The sequence below is a fragment of the Terrapene carolina genome, unplaced genomic scaffold, assembly GCF_002925995.2.
Source record: "Terrapene carolina triunguis isolate 2854851 unplaced genomic scaffold, T_m_triunguis-2.0 Scaffold234, whole genome shotgun sequence".
NCBI lineage: Eukaryota > Metazoa > Chordata > Testudines > Emydidae > Terrapene > Terrapene triunguis.
Genome location: NW_020664585.1, coordinates 3868541 through 3891996, shown reverse-complemented (window position 1 = coordinate 3891996; position 23456 = coordinate 3868541). Strand labels below are relative to the sequence as shown.

Here is a 23456-nt window from a genome sequence, read left to right as displayed (position 1 = left end):
GGTAGTCTGTTTCAATGGTTAATCACCCTCACTGTTAAAGCTTTGTGCCGAATTTCTCATTTGACTTTGTCTGGCTTCAGCTTCCAGCCATTGGTTCTTGTTCTGCCTTTCTCTGGTAGATGAAAAGCCCTTTAGTGCCGCTCTTTTGTCCACATGAAGATACTTACACACTTTAATCAAATCTTCTTTTTGATAAGCTACACAGATTGACCTCTGTAAATCTGTCACTGTAAGGCATTTCCTCCAGCCCTCGAACCATTTGTGTGACTCTTTTCTGTGCCCTCTCCAATTTTTCAACATCCTTTTTTAAAATGTGAACACCAGAAGTGGATGCAGTAGTCCCTTCCATCCTGACATTTCTATGATTCTGTGATTCTTCTAGTTGAGTTGAATGTTTCCTGGCTCTCTTTCCCCTCTTGGTCTCAAATCACCTGTCCACTTCTTTGGTTTGTACTCTCACCAATTCCCTTATAGCTGATCCCTTCCCAAGTGGTGTCTGTGAACATGATTTCCAAATCTGGTTGTCCAAGTCTTTGTTTTCTCGGCCGCTGCACAGTGTTGCAACTCATGCTTCCAGACCACATCGTCTTCTCCAGGAAGGTCCCCAGCTTGCATTTTCTATGCTAGAAATCTATTCTGTCTTCCAGCAGATAGGAGAACTTAGTACATCCAAGGCAGGTTGCAGCAGTTGTTCCTTCATCATCCATGTTAGTGTTAGTCTGTATCCGCAAAAAGAACAGGAGTACTTGTGGCACCTTAGAGACTAACAAATTTAGTTGCTACCTCTGGTATAGAGCCATACCTACAACAGGAACAGCCTGTCTGCCACTCCTGTTGACCTGACAATTGACTTCTATACAAGTCTCACTGCTCAGCTCCCTTCCTTGGAAACAGGGAGGGGATAACCACTTAGAGACTTCAAACACTGGTTCTGTTCGAAGGGTCCCAGCCACAAGGCTCTCATTGAGACACAAACAAACCTGACTCCACTGGCCAGTTCAGGGGCGCACAGCCAGCCACACGACGTTCTGTGGAGAACAAACAGATGGAACAACGTAACACTTGCTAAGTCCCTCTCCCTGCAAGCATAGGATGCACAGCTTCATCCTCTGAACCTCTCCTGTTCGCTGCTCCTTTTGCCCCGCTAAAGGGCATCTGTGCATCTGGAGGGGGAGAAGGACTCGTCACATGGGCTACAGTTTTTCACAAAGAAAATGTTTCAAGTCAGGGAGTTCCATGCCTCAGCTAGGTCAGAATGGTCCAACTGTCAAACTCTGGTTCCTTATTCAGAATGGAAGTGGGGTGGGGGTGTGCCATTTGGCAGACGATTGCACAGAAACACAGTTTTGGTTTGGGGAAGGACTTATTCAGCGGTTGTGGAGACATGTCACTTGGGATGACCTGAGACGCCTTTTGTCACAGTCAGTAGGTCAGTCAAAACACTCCTCCTTTGCCTGATTGGGATGGGGGTGTGACATGTGGCAGCATATTGCTCAAGAATGAAGGTTCGAGTGGGGGAGTTAACATGTCCCAACTCCTTCAGAACAGTCTGGTGGTCAAGGAGGAGTGTGGCTTTGGGTGGCCTGAGACCTGTTTAATCACCTCCAGTCTGTCTAAACCCAGCGCCTTATTCAAACTCTATGCCCAATATGGAATTGGGATGGGGGTGTGACATGTTGCACAGGAACGAAGCTTCGGGTTGGCGAGTGGCATGTCCTGGCACCTTCAGAACAGTCTGTCAGTCACAGGGATGTGTCGCTTGGGGTGATCCAAAACTTATTTTCTCACAAGCAGCCAGTCAAAACCCATCTCCTTATTTGATTATTTAATAAGTAATCTGTAATTAATTTTTTTATCACATTCATTAATTTGGTGACATTTTCTAAAAATTTAATCCTACATTGATGTATTTTTAAATAATTTTGGCCTTTGGGTCAGGAACTGGGAACCACAAATAAGGGGCTGGTACCAAGAATAGGAAACCTACTTCAGCTTTATAAATTGTAGCATATATATTTGTGTAGAAGCCTTGCACAATTAGTAACCAACTAATTTCTCCCCCAGAACTATGGGCTTTGATAAAATAAATTTTTATTGTGAAATAAATTAATCTATAAAACAAAAATTGGATGGGAGCTCTTGGCTTGGACAGTGTTGGGGCTCTAAGTAAATGAAGGCAGAAAAATCTTGAGTTAATAGCCATGCAAAAGAAACTCCTTTTGTTTACTGGAAGTGGCCCTTCTACATGTATGTTGTTTTTTTTAACATGCTACACCTACCAATAACTCTAGGTGTCTAGATGCAGAATCCAAATTGAAATCAGTTCATGACATGATCTGACTTCTCCTGGAGCAATAGTAAATAGACCCATATACACACACAAAAATAAGACCAAAACATAGGTCTTGGTCTTATCATTTTGATTAAATGTTAATCATTAAAAGAATTAGATATCTTCAGCTTTTAATTCTGCTGTACTCTGCCATAGAATAGCTACAAATGATTTTATACACAGTGCCTGTTTTACTTATTTTCAGGACAGTTGTGTGTGTGTTTTTAATTAAAAACTTTCCACAATGGATCAATCTCCTCTTATTTCTTTATATAATTTTATAGCAGGCTGACACAAAAAATGTTTGTGCTGAACAAACTCAGCATTAAACAGTTGTTCATTTTGCATCACTGAGTGACCTTTGTCCCACTAAATCTAATCCCGTTTTGGTATGCAACAGAATAACTTGTAGCTGCTCTCCACATGCTTGATGTGGAGTCATTGTTGGCTTTTTTTTTTTTTTTTTTTAAACTTGGCTTCGATAAAAGTTTCCCAAGCAGAACGACTGAAGGGATTTTATTTAATATCAATGTCATAAGTAAGATGAGAAATTTAATTTAGGGAAACTCCATGAAATGTGAAACCAAGCAAAGAATGCAGGTGACGTTTGGTGTCTTTAACCCCTTAAGGCCTCTGATGATTGGAAATACCAGCAGCCATGGAAAGGTTACCGAAATAATCCTCTCTGTGCATATGGCTTTGGTTAGACGGGCTGTTCAGTGTGGGCCATGCATTATGAAAGCAATTTGGGTTTTCTGTTGCATGTTTTCAGATCATTCTAGTTCTGGAGATACTTCTATATCTAGCATGGCTCTGAGTTTCAAACAAACTATGGAAAATTGGGACTCCATTAAGGTAAACTTGTGTTAGGAAACATAGCGAGTGCCTAAGTATATATATTGAAACGTTGTCTGTCATTCTTACCAGAGAATTATTAACTCTCTTCAATTGTTAAATGCTAATAAGCTTCTTTTGTACACCAGGGATTGGCTATAATCTAAAATTTATGTTCATCGCAGTCACCACTGCCAAATAGTCTCCGATGCTCAGCCTCTAGTCCACTAGCCTGACAAGGTACAATAAATATTTAGTCTTCAAGAGCTGTGTAATGCTGAAAGCAGAGTGTGGAGGTCATGAAACAAAGGGCATGTGTGAAGATCCAGAGACCAGATAGGATGGTAAGTGGCTTAATTGTAATGGAACTAATATTGCTAATTAAAAATTAATATGGCTAATGTGGAAATAGAAGCAGATCTGTGCAGGGGAATAATGCAATTGTTTGCCAGTAGGGGTTGTATCTGTCTGCTTGGAATCCTATGGCCATGAAGAAGAACTGATAATGGGGCTGGATGTTCCTTACTTTGATCTAAACTGAGCAGTATAAATTATGACCTTATTTATGTTACTGATTATGTTACTCTGAACTCCTACAAAAGCTGTTTAAAGATCAAATACTGAATGTTTTAAATGCTATTTAGAGTTTTGAAAGCTCAGGTCTGAATATAAAAACTGCTTACTTTTAAAGTGACACCCTAAATGTTGCATTTGTATGTTTTCCAGCTGTTGATTGTAATTCTCTTCTAGCCGTTACAATGGGTGCATTTGTTTCCTGCCCCTTAAGGCCCAGATCCTGCAAACGCTTGTGCACATGCTTACTGTTACTACTGAAATAATGAGACTACTCGTGGTATTTATTTAGCTTTAGATAAAAAGACCCCAAGGCTCTAAGTGCTGTAAGACATCATTAATAATCCAGTAATATCCCAGCACCATTAAAATAATGATTTCAGCAAGAACTCGGTTAGCCAACCATGTATAGAAATGCCTTTCCACCCCTTCATTGTTGTGGGGAGCAGCACGCCCTCTGCCCTCTCCAAAAAACAACCAACAGGTGGCTTTAGCCAGCATGCACAGAAGCTCACCAAATTTGGGCTACATTGGACCAAGTAGGGGAGAAGTTCCAGATTCCTGGAGCCCTCATAGGGTAGCTGGCAACCTACTTCTCCTTCTCTTTTAGAATGAGAGAGATCCAGCTCAAGTGCCCCTGCTAACCAGAGCTGTGAGTGGTCCCTTATAACTACTTACGCAAAACAATTTGTTCCACCTTGTATTTAGCTTTGACGCTCTGAGTACCTTTCCCAGCCCTGAAGAAGAGTTCTGTGTAGCTCGAAAGCTTGTCTCTCTCACCAACAGAAGCTGGTCTAATAAAAGATATTACCTCGCCCACCTTGTCTCTCTAGTATCTCGGGACCAACATGGCTCCAGCAACACTGCAGACCATAGTTATGGCAACCTGGCCTGGGGAGAGGGGTGGTCGCTCAGGTAGGTTTGTCCATGCCATTTAGGGCTCTGTAGGTCATAAACAACACCTTAAACTCCATCTGGAGACAGATGGGCAGCCAGTGCTGATCCCGGAGCATGGGTGTCACATGTTCCCAGTAAGACACCTCTGTATTCTGTACTGACTTCTTGTCCAAATGATTCAGATGCTGCATAGCCCCATGTAGAGTGCATTGCAATAGTCTAATCCTGAGGTAACAAAGGCATGGGTGACAGTGGCAAGGTCAGTATCCAAAAGGAAAGGTCACAACCTCCTAGCCAGATGCAGGTGATAAAAAGCTGATTGGATTCCTGCTGTGATATGGCCATCAAACAGCAGGTGGGGGTCTAAAATCACTCCAAAGTTGTGAACCCTAGTAACTCATGATGGACACTCTCCCTCAGTCCAAAGGACTGAGATTACCTCTGCCATCTCCTCTGGCTGCTTCCCCTAGCCCACCACCATCAACTCCGTCTTGTCTGAGTTGAGCTTCAGCCAGCTTGCCCTTATCCATGCCCCAGTCTCAAGTAGATGCTTGCTGAGGTGCTGAACTGCATCATCCAAGTCAGACAAGCAGAGGTGCTGGGGACGCGGCAGCACCTGTGGCTTAAAGTAATAATAGCAACTGAATGTGTGGCTCCCATCACATGTAGGGTTACAGTTTTGTTCAATGGCTTTCACTATCTAAATTGTTCCAGTGCCCCTGCAGATGGGGTCAAGACAGACAGCTGGGAGTCATTAGCCTACTGACAACACTGCACCCCAGGCCTCCTACCCGCCCCATACACACGTTGAATGGGAGGGTTGGCAGGATGGTGCCCTGAGGAATCCTACACTTCAGAGCTCTTGGAGTAGAGTTGAGCACGTGTCCATGTGTTGACAGGACCAGGGCCTGCGTTTCTCCCAGACCTCACTCCTGTTTGTTTCTGCTCAGTTTTGAAAAGTAAAACAACATGGGAACTGCTGCTTTTTCAGCAGCACCTCTGGTGGGCCTGGCACTTTGGAGATGATACCCCGCCTCAAGACGGCTCCATCGTGGGAGGTGCTGAACTCCTGCCTCCCTTAGTGACGTCCGTGGGGTTTGAGGGTGCTTAGCACCTCATGGGATTGGGCCCTTAGTTGGGCATGGGACAAGCAGGGGGCAGGGATCAAAAAGCAGGGGAAAGGGAAGGGGACATGAAGGATGAAGCTTACATAAAATAAGGGCATGAGGTTTTGTTTGTGGTACTTGTGTGCCATGTGTCTTGTTCTTATGTTTAATTCTTTTGGATTTAGTGTCAGCAGACAGAGAAGAGTGTGTTTGCATGGGAAGAGATGGGTATCAGTTCAGTACAGGCAGGAAACCAAGCCAGGCAGGTTTAGGAGGAGAATTGAAGAGACCGTGGGGGACCGTACCATGAGCTAGCTGGGTTCTGGTGTATTTTGTGGTCTTTTTCCTACCTAATGTGGATGAGGAAATGGACTTCTTAGTCTTGAGGTACAAATCCAGTGATTCCTTATTCTGTCGTCTGCATGCATTGTATGTGAAAGTGATCCCGGACCGGGGCAGCAACCTTCAGAGATTGGCAGGGTCCTTGTTTTGTGTCTGAATTTTTCCATTTTAATTTGATTACCCTTTACAGAAAACCTACTTGCCCAGATCAGAGCAGTAGTTCATCTAGTCAGGAGTCTGGTCTCCTCCAGGGGCAACACCAAATGCTTTAGAGGATGTTACCAGAAACTCCATAACAGAATAACCTGACAATAAGCACTTTAACGTACAGATTTTAGTCCCTTCGTGTGGTGAGGTCTGTGTGGAGCCTTGCTGTTCTATTGAAATAAGCATTTCCAGGATTAACACTTGTCTGTTGCCTTCTCATCTGTGAATGCAAAATTGCGAGGATGAGCAACAGCAAGGTCCAGTGGATCGGGGCTGGGCCTGGCCTGCAACTTCTTTTCCCATAGCTGCCACTGACTTGCTGTATGACCCTGGGCAAGTCACTTCATCTCTCTGGGCCCCTGGTTTCTTTCCCACCCTTTGTCTGTCTTGTCTTTTTGGTTTGTGAACTTTTTGGGGCAGGGACCATCTCTCTCCATGTGTTTGTACAGTGCTCAGCACAATGGGCTCTGATCTCACCTGGGGCATCCTGGTGCTACCACAGTACAGATAGTAACAGTAATAACAATGCTAACCTGCAGGTCAGATCTTGTTAATAGGTAATTACTATAAATCGTCCTGCTGGACTAGAGAGCTTTGAGCCCATCCCTGTAATGTCCATGTGACACTGTGTTCCTTCCTAGTGTGCTAACTTGTCAGACAGCACGGTGGACCAGGCACCAGTCATTGGCTGTCAAAGAATATTTTCACAGGATCGGTGTGTCCTGTTTTAAAAATAAACCACATCAGCTTTGCCCCAACACTCAGTGTAATAAAGTCTTTGACATTAGACAGCAGCGGGAGACCATTGTCCCGTGACATCATTACAGGTGTGGCTAGCTGTACAAAAACATAGTAAGAGACAGTCTGCCCCAAAGAGTTTGCAGTCTAGCTGCAGGGCTGAATCATTTGCATAAAATAGGACACATTTCATCCTTTCCGATCACCCCAAGGGCCTGTGGAGCCTCTGCGTGTCTCGTGATAGAGAATCACAGGCTGGGAGTCAAGGCTGCCTCGTGGGGGCCCTTGAGGTAGGATTTGTAGATGTGAAGCAGATTATTCATACCAGGTCATGAGGGTCTTGCAAAAGATACTGATAAATTCTGCACGTGGACCTGCTGGGACCTTTCCCTAAAGTCCTTAAATTGTGAAGGTCTTTCCCGGCCACTCCTGAGCCATGGGGATCATCCTACGCAGGGTGAACAGGCAGAAACACAGTACAAACATTGTAAACAAGGAAAAGGGAGCGGGGAAGGGGGAGGAAAGGGAAAAACTTCTAAAAAGAGAGGGGGAGATCTCCTTCCCACCACTCCCCCTGGTCTTTTAATTATTTGAATTACAGGAGAACCTGAGAGTTACGAACACCTTGGGAATGGAGATTGTTCCTAACTCTGAAATGTTTGTAACTCTGAACAAAATGTTATGGTTGTCCTTTCAAAAATTTACAACTGAACATTGACTTAGTAAAGTTTCAAAGCTATATTATGCAGAAGAAAAATGCTGCTTTTAACCATCTTAATTTAAATAAAACAAGCACAGAAATAATTTCCTTATCTTGTCAAATCTTTTTTTTAACCCCCCCCCCTTTTTTTTAGTAATTTATGTTTAACAGAGACTGTACTGTATTTGCTTCTTTTTGGGGGGGGGGGGGGAAGGGAGTCTCTGCTGCCTGATTGCATACTTCTGGTTCCTAATGAGGTGTGTGGTTGACCGGTCAGTTCGTAACTCTGAGGTTCTACTGTAACTGCTTTTCAGAAAAGTGGATATTCAGTTTACCTCCTCCCCTTCCATCCCAGCCTGAATCCTTGGTATGTGATATTTGTAGCAGGGGGAATTGTAATAAATAAATGCTGTTGGCGTGAAACTCGCTTGTCCATGTGTCTTGTGCACACAGTTGTCTGTGTCTGCACGCAGATGGGCTAGACCTATGATAAGGTTTTGTATCTTGGTGGGTGTTTCCGGGGCCGGCTCTAGGTTTTTTGCTGCCCCAAGCAACAACAACAACAACAAAAAAGGCCTCCAGGAGCACAACTGCCGAAGCAAAAAAAAAAAAAAAAAAAAGGTGGCCGGAATGCCGCTTCTGAAATGGTGTTTCTCTTTGGAGACCACAATCCTATGGGAGCCTGGTGCTTGCATTCTGTGCCTGGGTAGAGCAATCAGGCTGAGGACTTTACAAATGAGATGGAAATTGACTGAAGCAGTGGTGCACTTATAAGGATCCCTGGGTCCTTGCCATTTTTTAAATTGACTTTAAAAAAAAAAATCTACTTCTGGTAGACACATACTCTTTATATAATATAACCTGGATTTTTCTTTTAAGTTACGATCTCTTCCCCTGATGTTTATAAGGATCTTTTCAGCTAAGAGGAAACTGACATTGCAGGGAAAATTGACTTTGCACAACGTTCTGTCAAGTACACAAAATGAACAAGCTTAAAAAAACCTAGAGAGAAATAATTTTTCTGCTAACGTCTTTCAGTTCCAGTGTTCTTGGATGGTGCTAGTGACTAGAGGGCGCCCAGTTTTTAGGGAGAAATGTGATTTTATATTTTTCCCATCCAGGATGACGGTGTCCCTTTCTAAATGTGGCTACACCAAAGTCCTTGTAGATGGTCTTTCGTAATAGCCCAAAACTGGGGGTGTTGGCTTAGGATTTAATGTCAAAGTGAATGCACGTCTGCTACTTTCATAAGTCACGTAAACTTATTAGACTGTCACGTTTCTGTGGGAAAAAGCCAGGGTGTTGACTTGTATTAGCCTATTAGGCATATCTAAGGGAAGCTCACTGCATAGTACCAGTCAGCTCTTGCCAAAGTTCTGTTTTTAGGAAGTAAAAATAGCTTGTGCCGTAACAGTGTCTTCAGTTTAGCTATTGCCTGTAAGTACATTGCAGTGCTGAATGAAGGACCAAGCAAAGAGATTTGTCAGAAGGATTTTGTTGGGTAAAAGATAAAGTAGCTGGCTGCTTTCGGTACTGAATGTTCTTTGGTGTTAGAAATGTACCTGAAGATCTCTTAACCAGCATTATGCTTCTGTTGTTTATTTTTCACAGTATCTGTGTGGGCGGGAGTGGGGGGATAGGAGGGAGGTCTGTAAGATCTGGCTGCTGGCGGCTGCCTTTCGTTCCGTTAATCTAACATACACCACTAACAAACAGCTAATAGAGAATTGTGGTTTTGGAGCAAGGGGGATCCGATTCCTAATCCTTATTGTTGTAATACAGTTCCTAGTGCTCTGGGACAATACATACTGGTCGTCTTGACATCTGCTGTGACCACAGAAGTTTTACAGTGTTGTTTTGATCCTGTGGTAGCATTTGGAATCCAACCAGTCTTTCTCTGTTAGAATGAGTCAGTCCAGTCCACCTGCTGCCTGTTAGTGTTAACTGAACTAGATTGTGACTTTTATACATATGCATCTCTTCATCTTTTAGGGTTTCTGAATGTTACTGCTGGCCCTGTTGTCCTGTCTGATTTTGCTATGGTTTATTTTGACCAAAATGGCAAATTCTCAGCCCGTTAACCAGCTAAAGTCAGAGACTGAGAGACCTAGTCCTGAGCCGCCAGCAGCCTCTGAAAACAAAGAGAAACCTTCAAAAGGATCAACATGCCAACTGCAGGAGAGGGCTGTAACACCACCCCAGTCCACAGAGCCTGGTCACACCTCACTGACCTCTGGACAAGTGTCCATGGATGCCTTTCAGCAAGCAGCAAGTATGCTTTGGCAACACAAACTTCCAAATATCCCTTCTTCCTCTGACGTGTCAGAGCCGGCACAAGATGTTCCAGCAAACAGTTTAGCAGAGCCTTTATCTCAAGTTCCGCTTCCTTCATCAAAGCAGCAGATGAAGCTAAAGAAGTCCATCTCCAGGGAAAAGCAGGAGCAGTTTATAGAACGCACTCAGGTACAGCTCAAAAAACAAGCGATGGCAAAATTTGTCCTGGGCTCTTTTGAAGATAACTCGTCTGATGATGAGCTGGTACCTGGATCCTTTAAAGTCACTAGCAGAAGTAGCGTGATGAGCGTTGGTTCCTCCTCCTCTTTTGAGTCCTTTTCGCTAACGTCTTCTTCCACAACCATGAGGTAAAGAGCCCTGAGATTTGTTTCCAGTTTCTTTTGCTCAAAGGTATTTATAAATAAGTGAGGGGGAATGTAAGAAATAGGAGTCAGTGTATAAAATTAAAAATTACCCCCCAAATTCCACCCCACTCCTGGTTTACTGAAAATTGCTCTTTTTCTTCTAATGAAATTCTGTTTTTAAATGGAAACTTTTTATTTTCCGTTGACACGATTGGGGTGCTGGAGTTTGAGCAGAACCTTGCTAATCCCCACTTTGCTGGTCTGTGCATTTTAGAATTTTGCCCCCAAACACCAGGCAGTCTCTGCCCACATCTTAGCTAGGGTTTAAAAGCAGAGCCTGCAGTGTTGCGAACTCTTTCTAAATCTAAACCTGAGCTATGCTTCGCAGCAGCTCGTATGCTATGCTTTGCGGAATTGGGGCCTCACTCAATAATTTGCAATTGTCAGTGCTTCCCAGTAGTTGTCCTGGTCACTAGTGAAGGTTTGCAAGGTTATGCTGACTTCAAGAGGCTATTTATGTATATTACAGCATTGCAGTGTCCAACTTGCTGGTGCATTAAATCTATTACTAAGTGGACTGGGCAGCTGGGGGATTAATAATGGAATATGGAACTGCAGAGTGTAGTCTGCCCAAATTACCCCCTTCATGATAAGCTGAGGTTTTGAGGGGGCTTTCAGGTGAGTTTGGAGGAGTATTTAGTACCCCTGTTTGAATTAGAAATGGGCCTGGATCAGGATCCTTGATCTAAAGAGCTCCCTAGCTGTGATCCTGATGCACATACCCCTCTACCTCGATATAACGCTGTCCTTGGGAGCCAAAAAATCTTACCGCGTTATAGGTGAAACTGCGTTATATCGAACTTGCTTTGATCCACCAGAGTGCGCAGCCGCACCCCCCCCGGAACAGTGCTTTACCGCGTTATATCCGAATTCATGTTATATTGGGTCACGTTATATCGGGGTAGAGGTGTATCCATCTCTGCTTTGACCTAAATGCCACCATGCACAGTATGTTGTTGATTTGGTTTCAAAATGGATATCAAATAACAAACTCAGTGCAGCTGTTTGAGGTGGTGTATCCCCAAGAACTGTGTTCAGTGTCTGTGCAGAGAGCTTTCTCCAGAACAGTTCTGAAAGCGCCTTGTTCGTGCTCCAACAGTGCCACAGCCAAGCAGCTACACTTCACCAGTGTCAGCCTGCTCTTGCCAATGAGCACCTCTGACTTTTGTCTGAGGAGAGATTAGAGAGTTGAAGCTTGGATGCAGCAACTAGAGAGGTCATCTTAGTTCTTGCTCTTACATGACAAGAGGAAAAGATTTCAGCTGAATTAAGGAACTTAAAATGAGAGAAATAATATAAGGTGTATTTTAACCCTTGGACTGTGATGAGGGATGTGATTGATAAATCAGCTTGACCCTGAGTTGCCCTGCCAACCTTTGTAGTTTTACAGTTGTGTGTGTGTGTGTGTGTGCGCTCGCTGACTGTGCAAAGGAGAGAGAGAAAGTGACTATACACACAGTGCTGTCAAAAGCACAAAGGAAACATTGCAAAAAATAGATTTTTTTCTTCTCCTAATCTCTTTCCAAGGTTGTTATAACAGATATTAATTGTAACTGTTTAAAAATATCAGATGGAAATGTGCTTTTTTTTTTTTTTTTTTGTCCATTGGATGTGCCCCTTTAAACATAGTAACTCAAGTTAAAATCAGACCACTTCTTTTTCTCCCCTGCTTTCTCTTTCATTTTGTTTTTTCCTTGTATGCTTGTTGTGTGTGTTTGTTTTTTCCCCTCTTCAAGCACGCCATCTGTTGGTCTGTGCAAATGTTGCTACCTTGTCACTGCCAATAGTCTCCACATGGGCCAAAAATCTGCCCTCAGTTACCCTCATTAATGTCTTTGCATGGAGGTAACTAAGGGCAGAATTTTTCTCACTGGTGGGAGGATAAGACCATATTTAATACAGGGGATCATCATCATGTATGTTACACTTACCTTAGAGTTTATATCTGTATGGTGAAAAGCAACAAAGAGTCCTGTGGCACCTTATAGGCTAACAGATGTATTGGAGCATAAGCTTTCGTGGGGGAATACCCACTTCGTCAGACGCATATCTATCTGTATGTGTATTTTTGTTTTGCTCAGTAATGACAGTTTTATTTGGCTGACCTATGGGCATGATTTTCAGACACCGTAAGCACACAGAATGAGTGCACAGTTAATTACAACTGCTTGTGCTTGCATACGTAATACCAACAGACCCCAGTCGTCAGCGGGCAGGATCGAACCTGGGATCTCTGGAGCTTAGTGGATGAGCCTCTACCACATGAGCTAAAAGCCAAATGGCTCTTAGGTAAGGCTGTAGAGCAGACTCATTTAACTCTCTCTAAGTTGTCTCAGTGCCACTAGCTGGGACAGAACACCACACCCAGAAGGTGTGTGGGTTACACATGCACAAATGTGGCTAGTTAGCCAATTGCCCCTGCAGTGCCTAACTTTTTTTTTTAGATTGGTATACAGTTGTGTTAATTGCTTTGTGCCTATGTTGTCTGAAAGTTTAGTCCCAACTGAGCATTATGGAATTTTAAGGAACTATTTTCAATAATTATTCTAAATAAATTCGCAATGCACTGTCGGGGGTGGGAGACCTTTACACTCTTTTAGCAGAATCACTTAGGGAGATTTGGGCAGGATTAATTTCAACTCTTTTGCCCTTCTAAACTCAGGTAGAAATACAGCCTTGTACTGTGCAACTTAACCGTGTTATTCCCTGTCTTTGGACTACACCAAAAGTAATACTTAATTCAGAAATTTCCAACATGATTTGAGTGTCTCTGTTTTGGGCTGGGGAGAGGGACGTTACTCAGACACTAATGAGTAAAGTGAAGGCCACCTGCCAGCACCATTGCTCTGCCTTTTCACTTTGTAAACGTGTGGGTTCTGAGTGTGCTGAAATGGCTACTGGCTGTTAATAAATGAAGTGTATCCCTTTAAGGAATAGCAATAAGGTGACCTGGGCTGAGCTAGCCTTGAAGCAAAGGGCTGTTTTCCTTGCATCTTGGATCAGCAGATTATAGCGATTGTGTGGGGTTTGCTTGCTCTTTAGCTGCTGAATTGTTTTACTTGGTGTCCTTTAGAGGTAAGAGAGCTTTTCAAACTCTAAATGATAACAATATGCAGATGTGAGCATTCGTGAACTGCTTGTGACCCAAAAGTGGGAGCACGTGCCTTAAGTGATCACAGTGTTTGACTGTTTGGTGAAACTTGGGGCCTGATGCTGTGAGGTGCTGAGCACCGTCCGTTCCTGTTGACTCCAAGAACTGCAGCACCTTGCCGGGTCATGTGCTTAAAAAAAGAAGTCACTGCTAGGAAAGGAGTCATTCAGGTTAGGCTGTTATTTCACCTGTGTGTCAAGGTGAGGGTCTGGGATCCCAAAATGTTACTTTTGTGTGTGATCTTTGGTGACGGGCTGTGTTCCTCACTCTTATCCGTGGAGATGGCCAGGCAGAATTTTACCTGCTGCTACCACTGCTTGGGGAAACAATCACTATCCTTCCTTCGTCAGCGAAGGAAGGAGAGTGGAAGAATCATAAAGCAGAATGAAAATGTTTACATTTACAAATGTGGGAGAAGGTGTGTGAGACCTGGTGGCTGGGCCAGGGAGCTGGAATTCCTAGGATCTATTCCCAGCTTTGTCACCAGCTGCCTGTGATGACCTTGGGCAGGTTCACTTCATCTTCCTGTACCTCCGTTTCTGATGATGCAGATCTAACTTGCAGGCAGGGTTATGAGGATGAGTGAAATGGTGTTAGTAAATTATCCTGAGATCCGGAGAGAAAAAGTGCTGGTGTTAATGGAATCAAATCCACAGCCCTCCCTTGGACAAAACACTCAAGAGCAAGAGCTGCAGATTTAGCCCTGATCTGTTACATATTAATTAATAACTTACGTTTCTAAAGAGCCTCTCGCTGAGGCATTTGAGGTGCTGAGCAAATGGATGGGACGTGAGACAATTAAAACAGCTTACAAACTAGACGGTGCTGCTGTTATTGCAGTAATGCGCAGATTACGTGCTTGGAATAAAGTGCTCTCGTTTTAAAAAAGAGGGGTCTCGCCTGGGGTTTGGTCTTAACACTTTGGGTTGCCTGTTGCTAAAAAGTGAGATTGATTAAGCTGTGTGGAGAGGCGGAGGGGGTGGGATCCATACCCTTGTGGCCGCTAGAGCAAAAGCCTCCTTGCTCACCCACCTTACGTGTAAAGAGGGAAGTCACATGGAGTGGCGTTACCAGAGTACTGATCCTCCCCAGGCACCTTGCCAGGGAGCTCTTTGGAAGCCAGCAGGACTGATGCTGTCTCTACGGTATCCTTTATCAGCCCTGATGCTCCACCATTAACTTCAGTGGGTGCAGGATCCAGGCCCCAGGGCATGCAGGATGGGTGCAACGTGCTCACGGCCGCTTGCAATAGCGTTTGTTTCTCTTCCACAGCCTGAGAACAAGGACATGGGTAGGAATAACCTCCCCGGTCATCCGGTGAAGGGATTATTCATTTAACCCCTTCCCAGTGCGGAGCATCCAGCGTTTCAGCGTAGCTGGGGGCAGACCAGCCATAAAACAATGACTCAGATAGACCTATATGTATTCATTTACCAGGAAGGGGAACTTGCCCTTCAGATAAGGCACTTTGCTGTGTCAGTGCTTCTCAGTTTCTAGGGCTGGGCTTGCTGTGAAGTGGGATCTGGAGTCAGACATGGACTCCTGCGAGGTGTTTGATTGGGGTTTGGACCCAGAGTGACAGTTCAGGCCCCGCTCTGCTCATTGCATTTGTTCTCGCCCTGCATGTAAGTTGTCATTGACATGAGCTGGCGCCCTGCTCTGGTATGAGCCCGTTATACATAGTGCCGTGATAAGGCTGATAGGAATAGATTGCAGCATGAAACAAAAATAAAATCCAATCTTTCAAATCCCTATTCTAACCCACTTCTGGAAGAACTTAACCAACGTTTCATGGCTAAGCTGGGCAGAGGTCTTCATTTGTTTATGTAATTATAACATTCACTAAAAGGTAGCAAATGACTTTGTCCATAAAATCATATGGACTTGATTCTCTTTCTCCCCTGCCCTTTGCATGTTGTCCGTTGTTTTGGTCTGTAAGCTCTTCAGGGTGGAGACCATGGCTAACTTTGTTGATGCACCACATTGGAAACACCTGCTTTGATGCAAGTTTATGTCAGTCCAACACAGTCAGGAAATGCAAATGTTCAGGCTCCAGGTCAAGGTGATGTCTCTGCCTTTGCACATACGCTGTGTAGTAAGGGTAGAGTTGGGTTCCCCCCCCCCTTCCCACCCCATCCCTTCTTCGATTTTGCCAAACAAAACTCTGGCCCCTGTAGGTATCTGGTAAGGTGAAACCGCTCTAAGCTACTGTTGCTTTAAGAGAGAAGTGAGTGGAGCCAGCCCAAGGTCATTTAAGTGAAGTTTCTAATCTGTGCCACAGGGTGCTGCTAAAGAGTTTGCTGTTACTACTACTGTAGCTACCAGGGGAAGGAGAAGAAATGGAGGCAGGGAAGAGAGACCAAGAAATGGAGGAGGAAGAGGAAGCACCCGGGTTGGACTCTGCAATGGGACCCTAATCACACATTGAATTACAGAATGGAGGGAGAGGATGGGTCCAGCTTCAGTGGGTTCCAGTCTTTGAGAAGGTTGGCACCAGGGGCAAAAGAAATGTTCTGCCTTGGGTACCTTGAAAAGGATCAGGAGTTCAAGGCAGAATGTAACTTTCTTAACAGCTGCAACTTTTGTCTGCTTAGCAAAACAACAGGCTGCTGCTGCTCCTTTCTGATGTGCTTCAAGGGTTTTTCTTTACCAGTTTCCTAGTTCTGCGTATAGTTCCGGGTATGAATCTCTGTACTTGTTGAGATGTGAGCAGAGAAGCACTCCTTGAAAGTTAGTGGTAGCCAGGCATTGTTCCCTAAACATTGCCTGCCCACTGCATTGGCTGTTTTTATTTTCTCATTGAAATGTGAAAGTTAATGAATGTTTGTCCAGCGATTTAAATTTATCGAGCAATCCATGTATTTAGGGAGATTAAGGCAGCAGCTTTTCTTATGCAACTTCTTCTCTTTAGTTTTCTGAGTGTGGCAGTGAGTCATATCTGGGGTGGGTTTTTTTTTTTAGCACTGCACAATATTTTTGTGGCATTTAACTTTTTTTTTTTTTTTTACTTTTGTGTTCGTGAGAGATGCTGTCAGACTAAAAATAATTTATTTGAAAAACAAACCCAACTTCCCTGTATTACCCCTTCATTTATTAAAGCTAAAATCTTGTAAAACCAAACTTTTTTATAGTTTGTTTTCTTTGAATTTCAGGCATCTGGGCCAATGAAAAATGAACTGGTCAGTTTCTCTTTAGCTACTGGGTTTCATCATGTTGTCCTGCTCTAGCTTAGCACTGCATTGCTTGGGTTCTGCCCCCTGCAGTCTGGGGTTCATGTTGAAACAGTTCTTGCTGAAATATAAAAGTATTTTGTGGGTTTGGGAGAGGGAAGGGAATTTCTGTGCACATTAGCTTGATTGTTGTAAGAGTTAGCAACACGTTCATAACTTTATTGCAAATCTCATTATTTGGTTCTTTTCTTTACTCCAGGAGGTGGGACTTTATTTTCTCCTGTGAGAATCTCTCTGATTTCATTGGGGGAAGGGCGGGGAGTATGTTTCTAGCCTGTAAGGTTGCAGAAAAAAACCTTACAAATATGAGCCCTGGATTCTCAAAATCCAGAAGGCAATTAAAAGAACCTGGAGTGTAGTATTTTAAAAAAATTGTAGCATTTGTAAGCCACTGTTATGACTTTTGAATGCTTGCGGTTGACACTGCTGGGATAAACACAATCTGAATATCTGGGCCTTAGCTATCTGCAAGTAGCCCTTTGATCATTAGCATTAAGTACTAAAGGATTCCCATCCATGAAATTTACAGGAGACTGTTGTCTGAGCAGGATTAGCAAAGAAAGGGGTTCAGTCCTACAAAGCCCTTGCAAATGGACTTCTTGACTGGAGTTAAAGTGAGTACGAATTGCTCCTCTGAGTAAAGGTTCCAAGAGTGGAGAGGCAGCATTCTGCCCAATATTGCAGTATTTAGTGACTGATAGGAAAATGAGAATGATACTGTCAGTGTGTTTTGATTTCCTGTTCAAAACTACATGCTTGTTTTTCTTTTGTATCCTAAGCACAAAGAGCATAATTTATTTGATTGTTGCATGCTGATTTCATGACTAGCAAGTGCCCCGACCTTACAAACTGAGCTGCATGGGAAGAGCAGTGCTTACTTCAAAGTGCCTCTCTGGCCCAGAAGGTCCTTTCATGCTTCTATGGAAAAAACAACAAAGTATGCAGCAGAGAAGCAGGATGGTCTTGTAGATTGAGCATGGAACTGGCAGGTGGTCCCAGTACTGCTGTTGATTTGCTGCATGTCCCTTGGGCAAGTCACATAGCATCTCTGTGCCAGAAGGAAGGTGTGCACTTAAAACACTGCAGCACTTCAGTGAAAATGCTCTTATGTCGACAGGAGAGTTTTTCTCTTGTTGGTGTCGTTAATCCACCTCCAGGAGAGGCAGTAGCTATGGGAGAAGCCCTGGATGTCTTACACCAGTGGTTCTCAAACTTTTTTTTTCATGAACCACTTGAAAATTGCTGAGGATCTCGGCGGACCACTTAATGATCTTTCCAAATGTTGTTTGTACCGTTAGCTAACTATTGTAAGGTGCTTTGGATAAAAGTGCTATATAAAAAAACCCTTAATAATTAACGTTTTTTGTTCTACAAATAGAAGCACACAACTCATATTTTAATATCAATAGTCTTACCTTTCTAATGCGATGGATGTGCCCTCTCTCCCCTACCGCGGCAGCCCATGAGCCGAGGCTGGGAAGGAGGGGGGGATCTCTCCCCTGCCACGGCAGCCCCCGAGCTGGGGAAAGTCGTCTCTTTCTCTGGCTGCCGCAGCCACCTCTTCTCACCCCCACTGCCCCCTACCCTCTATTTCCCCCAAGGCCACCACCTCACTTTACATGTCCAGGCACCTAATTAGTGAAGCCACGGTTCCACTAATTAGGTGGGTGGCCCTTCATTCCCTCGTGTGTGGCCGCCTAGGTGTGCACCTTAGAGGGAACTATCCGTGGACCACCTGAATGGAGCTCGCAGACCACTAGTGGTCCGTGGACCAAAATTTGAGAACCTCTGTCTTACATCATGGCTTAGGTTGTTACAACTGTGTCACTCAGGGGGTGTGTGGTTTTTTCTCATCCTTGAGCAAAGTAGCTATACCCGTGTAAGTTTATCATGTAGGCCTCAGGACTCTTCTGTGACTTGGAGATAAGAAAGGCCTACCACATAGCAGTTGTGAGGCTTAATAACTGTTTGCAAAGTAATTTGAGACCCTTGTGCAGAGCGTTGGCACATTGCCAGCGATGTGTGATCTGTGAATCTTTGTCAGGCAGGAAGCGGGTTAGTATTTGTCATGGCACTATCGTTATCCTGATAGTAGCTACACACACACTCAGCCTTGTCGGTCGACAGTCCTGAAATTCCCCAGTGATTTTGGCTGTGTGCGCATCTGTGGTCTGAAATGCAAACACCAGGATGGCTCTCAGCCTCTCTTAGGGTATTTGTGTAGAGACAGAACATCTTTCCTAGCAGCACAATTGCCTTTCATCAATGGTTTTGAAATCAGTGACACATAGCCAAGGTCTTGGGCACTTGGCATCATTAAAGATATCCTGTTATTTTGCATAAGAGTAGGGGATTCAGCCCTGAAGAATTACATTTCGCTTTCCTAAATTTACTGCTCCCATGTCTCTCAATTGAATAGTGTTCTCCTTCACCCTTTGTGTAGGGTATTGTTTAAACAGCTTCTGTGTTCTGTCTCAGAAGAGTCTGCATATTGGTAAAGCAATCCTTTATATAGGTCATAAAGGTCTTGAGAACATGACCAATGAAGGAAGGCTGAAAGAATTGGGTTTGTTTAGTTTGGAAAAGAGAAGACTGAGAGGGGACATGATAGCAGTTTTCAGGTATCTAAAAGGGTGTCATAAGGAGGAGGGAGAAAACTTGTTCACCTTAGCCTCTGAGGATAGAACAAGAAGCAATGGGCTTAAACTGCAGCAAGGGAGGTCTAGGTTGGACATTAGGAAAAAGTTCCTAACTGTCAGGGTGGTTAAACACTGGAATAAATTGCCTAGGGAGGTTGTGGAATCTCCATCTCTGGAGATATTTAAGAGTAGGTTAGATAAATGTCTATCAGGGATGGTCTAGACAGTATTTGGTCCTGCCATGAGGGCAGGGGACTGGACTCGATGACCTCTCGAGGTCCCTTCCAGTCCTAGAATCTATGAATCTATATCCTGTATTTACCTTGTCGGGAGTGTATGGGTTAACTGATGGCTATTCATTCTTTGAGACCGTTGGTATTATTGTGATGGTTTGTTTTTCATCTTAAGTTTTAGGCTGTTGCATGGTTTGCAAAATTCATTCCTTCTCAGAGTCCTAAGCTTGACATCAATCTGACTATGCCCTTCTGAACTGTTGGCGTATCTAGACAGCAGCCTTGCTTTGATGATGATTTTTTTTAAATGCCGTGTTTTTTTGTACCTGATTCAGGCCTAGCATGTCAGGGCTGCACCTGGTCAAGAGAGGCCGAGAGCAGAAGAAGCTGGATCTCCAGAGGGATTTCACCGTCGCCTCACCTGCTGAGTTCGTGACTCGTTTTGGGGGGAACCGCATTATTGAAAAGGTACCTTGCCCTTAGCCCAGCCCAGCCCAGCGCGTGCTCGTGGGGACGTCTGGCTTCCTAGCTCTCTTTGTAGTTGGGATGCTGGTTTCCTGAACAGTTCTTATGTTCTGTAGGCTCCTGGCATGGAGGTTCCTAGGATATTAACATAGGTCAGTTATGTCAAAGCACCATTAAGCATCAAAATGGACCCTACAAATACAAAACTCTTCGGAACTTCTTAGAGGTGTCTCCTATATGCAGTTTTTTGCTTACTTCTTTCCTCCCTTGGTACGTGTGTGCAAACCCGCTTTTCCCTTGTCCCTGCTGATTGCCTGAAGGTTCTTTACTTTTTTCTTTTCATTGTAAACCTCCAACTCTTGACTTCCTATGTTGCATCCAACACCTTTCTAGAGGGTGCTGCCTGTTGAAGCCAGTCAGTGCTGCGCTCTCAGTCCTCAGAGAAAGGGCTTCTGCAGAGCTTTGTGAGGTATTTTATTCCTTCCCACGCCCAGGGCAGGGCAGTGCCTTGTGTTATGCTTGAATAAGCCAAGTTGTTGTTCTAAGTCAAAATTATTTCCCACCATCCCAAAAGTAAAGCTTTTTGGCTAAGACTCGACATCATGAAGACTGGCAGCCAAGTCACAGCTCCGAGAAACAGTGTTTGTTAGAAACACTGATCTAGTCTCAACTTCAGCATTCGCAGGCAGCCCTCTCTTGAACTGGTTTACTTTGATGGGAACAGACATTGCAGTTAATTATCAGTGAGAGTCCCTCTACATTTCAGTGTGTTTATGAATTGTATTGCAGACATCGGGCCAGATTCTGATCTCCATTGTGCCCGGAATAAATCTGGAATAACTACTTCAGTGGAGTAACCAGAGCAGAATTTGACCTCGTATTTCAGCTTTCTCTCATTTGTGTAGAAACGGTAACTAGCCTAATGCTTCCTTCATCTGGAGACTTCCTGCAAAAGTTCAGCTCTTGGAAAGGAGCTGTTGTGAGCTGTCTGGGCTGTTATAATGTGTCTGTCCCTATATTCTGGTATTCTGCTCTCTCTACAACCATGGAATTCCCATGTTAATAACACTACTGTGTGTGTAATAGCCAACGTACATGTTACTACGTAACTCCTTTCCAGTGATCTAAAGTCTGCAATTTTGGTGTCTTGGCAGAATATTGAATAAGGAACCAGCCTTTTTACAGTTCCCATATCTGAGGATTAGGGCCGGATCCTGCAAGGTGCTGTGTGCCTTCGTCTCAGTTTTCAGGGGAAATGAAGGACCTCTCTGCCTTTTGCTGGTTAGAGCCCAGTCAGATCCAAACGCCTGCCTCTGACCCTTGTGTTCCTTTCTGCCTCTTGCTTCCAGGTTCTGATTGCAAATAATGGCATTGCTGCTGTGAAGTGCATGCGCTCCATCCGCAGGTGGGCCTACGAAATGTTCAGAAATGAGCGAGCAATTCGATTTGTTGTCATGGTTACGCCTGAAGATCTTAAAGCAAATGCAGGTAAGTCCTAGATCCATAAAATCTAACCAATATCTGACATTTGTTGTCCCCTCTTTCCTTGCGGTACCTATTGCAAACATCCCCTGATAGGTGCCAGCACTCCTGCCTCTTTGTTCTCTCCTCAGCACTCACCTGGGAAGTTATGTATTGATTGGTTTTAGTCAGAGGCACAAGCACCTGCATTCACAAGCCAGGATATCTCCCAGTGTTTTCAGTGAGAGTTTCTCCTTGCATGGACTATAGGATCAGACCCACTGATAGATTTACCCTCTTCCCCCCCGCCCTCCAATCTCCCTTGGGTTCTAGAACTGTGGTTGCTTTGCAACATACAGTGATGTGTGCAAGCTTGTCATGGCTGCAGTTCCCTGTGGGAGCGGCCATAATAGGAGCTGAAGTTGTCAACTCAGATGCAGTCAGTTTGCTATGCATGTTCCCCCCCCCCCCCCCGACCAGCCCTCTGTACGCTACCATGAATGGGCTCTCTCTTCCAGAGTACATCAAAATGGCTGATCACTATGTGCCTGTCCCTGGGGGAGCCAACAACAACAACTATGCCAACGTAGAGCTGATCGTGGATATTTCCAAGAGGATTCCGGTGCAGGTACAAGCAGCGCACAGAGGGTTGGTCTTCATGGACTAGGGATGGTCACACAAAAGTTATGAACCTGAAGCTCAGGAATCCTCCTGGGCACATTTGAGGTCTGGAAATGGGTCCTGGCATTAGGCAGGTAATTCTGGGGGGACAGCCGGAGATCCTAGGGCCGGCCAGTGCCTGTGCAAATTGAGGGAAAGATTCCCGTTGGCTTGAGTGGGCAACAAGAGAGAATGGAATGTGTCTGCAGAGCTGAGGCTCTGGCTCCTAACTGTGGGGTAATTATTTGCAGTGCCCGGCATTATGGCTGCAGAGGGGGCTAAGTTACAAACAGAAATGGCTCTGGAACCATTCCCACTCTTTCTGTTACACAAATGACCTTCAAAGCCCAGAGCAGACCCGTACCTTAGTCTGTGCGCTCAGAGGTGCTACTTTGGCACTGTGGCATGAGGGGGAAGGTGCCACCGGGCTAGGTGGCCTCTCTATTTAGAGTACCATGGCTCCATCCTTTGAGAAACTGAGAACAAGAGCACCCACCGATCATTACCGACAAGACAGAATGGGAGGGGTGAACCCTCAGGTGAATGGCTCCCTGACCACTTAGGCCTTTAAAGACTGTAACTAATAGCCTGGGTTACTCTTGGAGGGGAGCAAGTGGAGTATAGAGAGAGGCCGAAGCTGTAGTTAGGACTTTGAAGTTTGAGGGTGTTGGGATCCATGCTGTTGATCTGCGCCTGTCTCTGTTAGAGGGCAGGGCAGGATGCGGTGAGTGAAAGATGGGAGGATGCTTGTGCGGACAGCTATCCCCTCATACTCACTGCCTTTCTTTCATCATAGGCCGTGTGGGCTGGCTGGGGCCATGCTTCTGAAAACCCTAAGCTTCCAGAGCTGCTGCAGAAACATGGGGTGGCTTTCCTAGGTAGGGTTCTTGCTTTTTTCCCCCCTCAATGCAGCCCTCCGCTTAAACCAGCAAAACCCACCGCTGTCCAAGGGGGTCATGTACGCTGAGTTAGCAAGTGTGTTGGTGTCCTTGGCTTCTGGTGGGCACCACTATTTCTGAGTGTGGTGTCTGTGTGTATTGGCCCTACACACCAGCCTTCTAATGTAGGGGCTCTCCAGCCAGGGTTCATGGAGACTTCCCAGTAACATTCCTCATAACGTGCGCCTTTTACTCCGTTGTGTTTGATGCAGGTGGAGGGTGGGTGGGATATGAAGTTCTTTGCCGCCCTT

At 44.6% G+C, this 23456-nt stretch overlaps 1 protein-coding gene across 1 annotated transcript in view; it reads left to right on the top strand.

The window, feature by feature from the left end:
• Positions 1–3363: 3363 nt before the first annotated feature.
• The window catches only part of ACACB (acetyl-CoA carboxylase beta), a 60663-nt gene continuing 40570 nt past the window's right edge, over positions 3364–23456 (top strand). Inside the window, exons 1-6 of the mRNA XM_029912616.1 lie at positions 3364–3510; positions 9722–10371; positions 20017–20149; positions 21496–21634; positions 22126–22235; positions 23064–23145. Coding sequence (XP_029768476.1) covers positions 9731–10371; positions 20017–20149; positions 21496–21634; positions 22126–22235; positions 23064–23145 — 1105 coding nt within the window. The 5' untranslated portion in view covers positions 3364–3510; positions 9722–9730. The remainder of the gene's footprint in view (positions 3511–9721; positions 10372–20016; positions 20150–21495; positions 21635–22125; positions 22236–23063; positions 23146–23456) is intronic.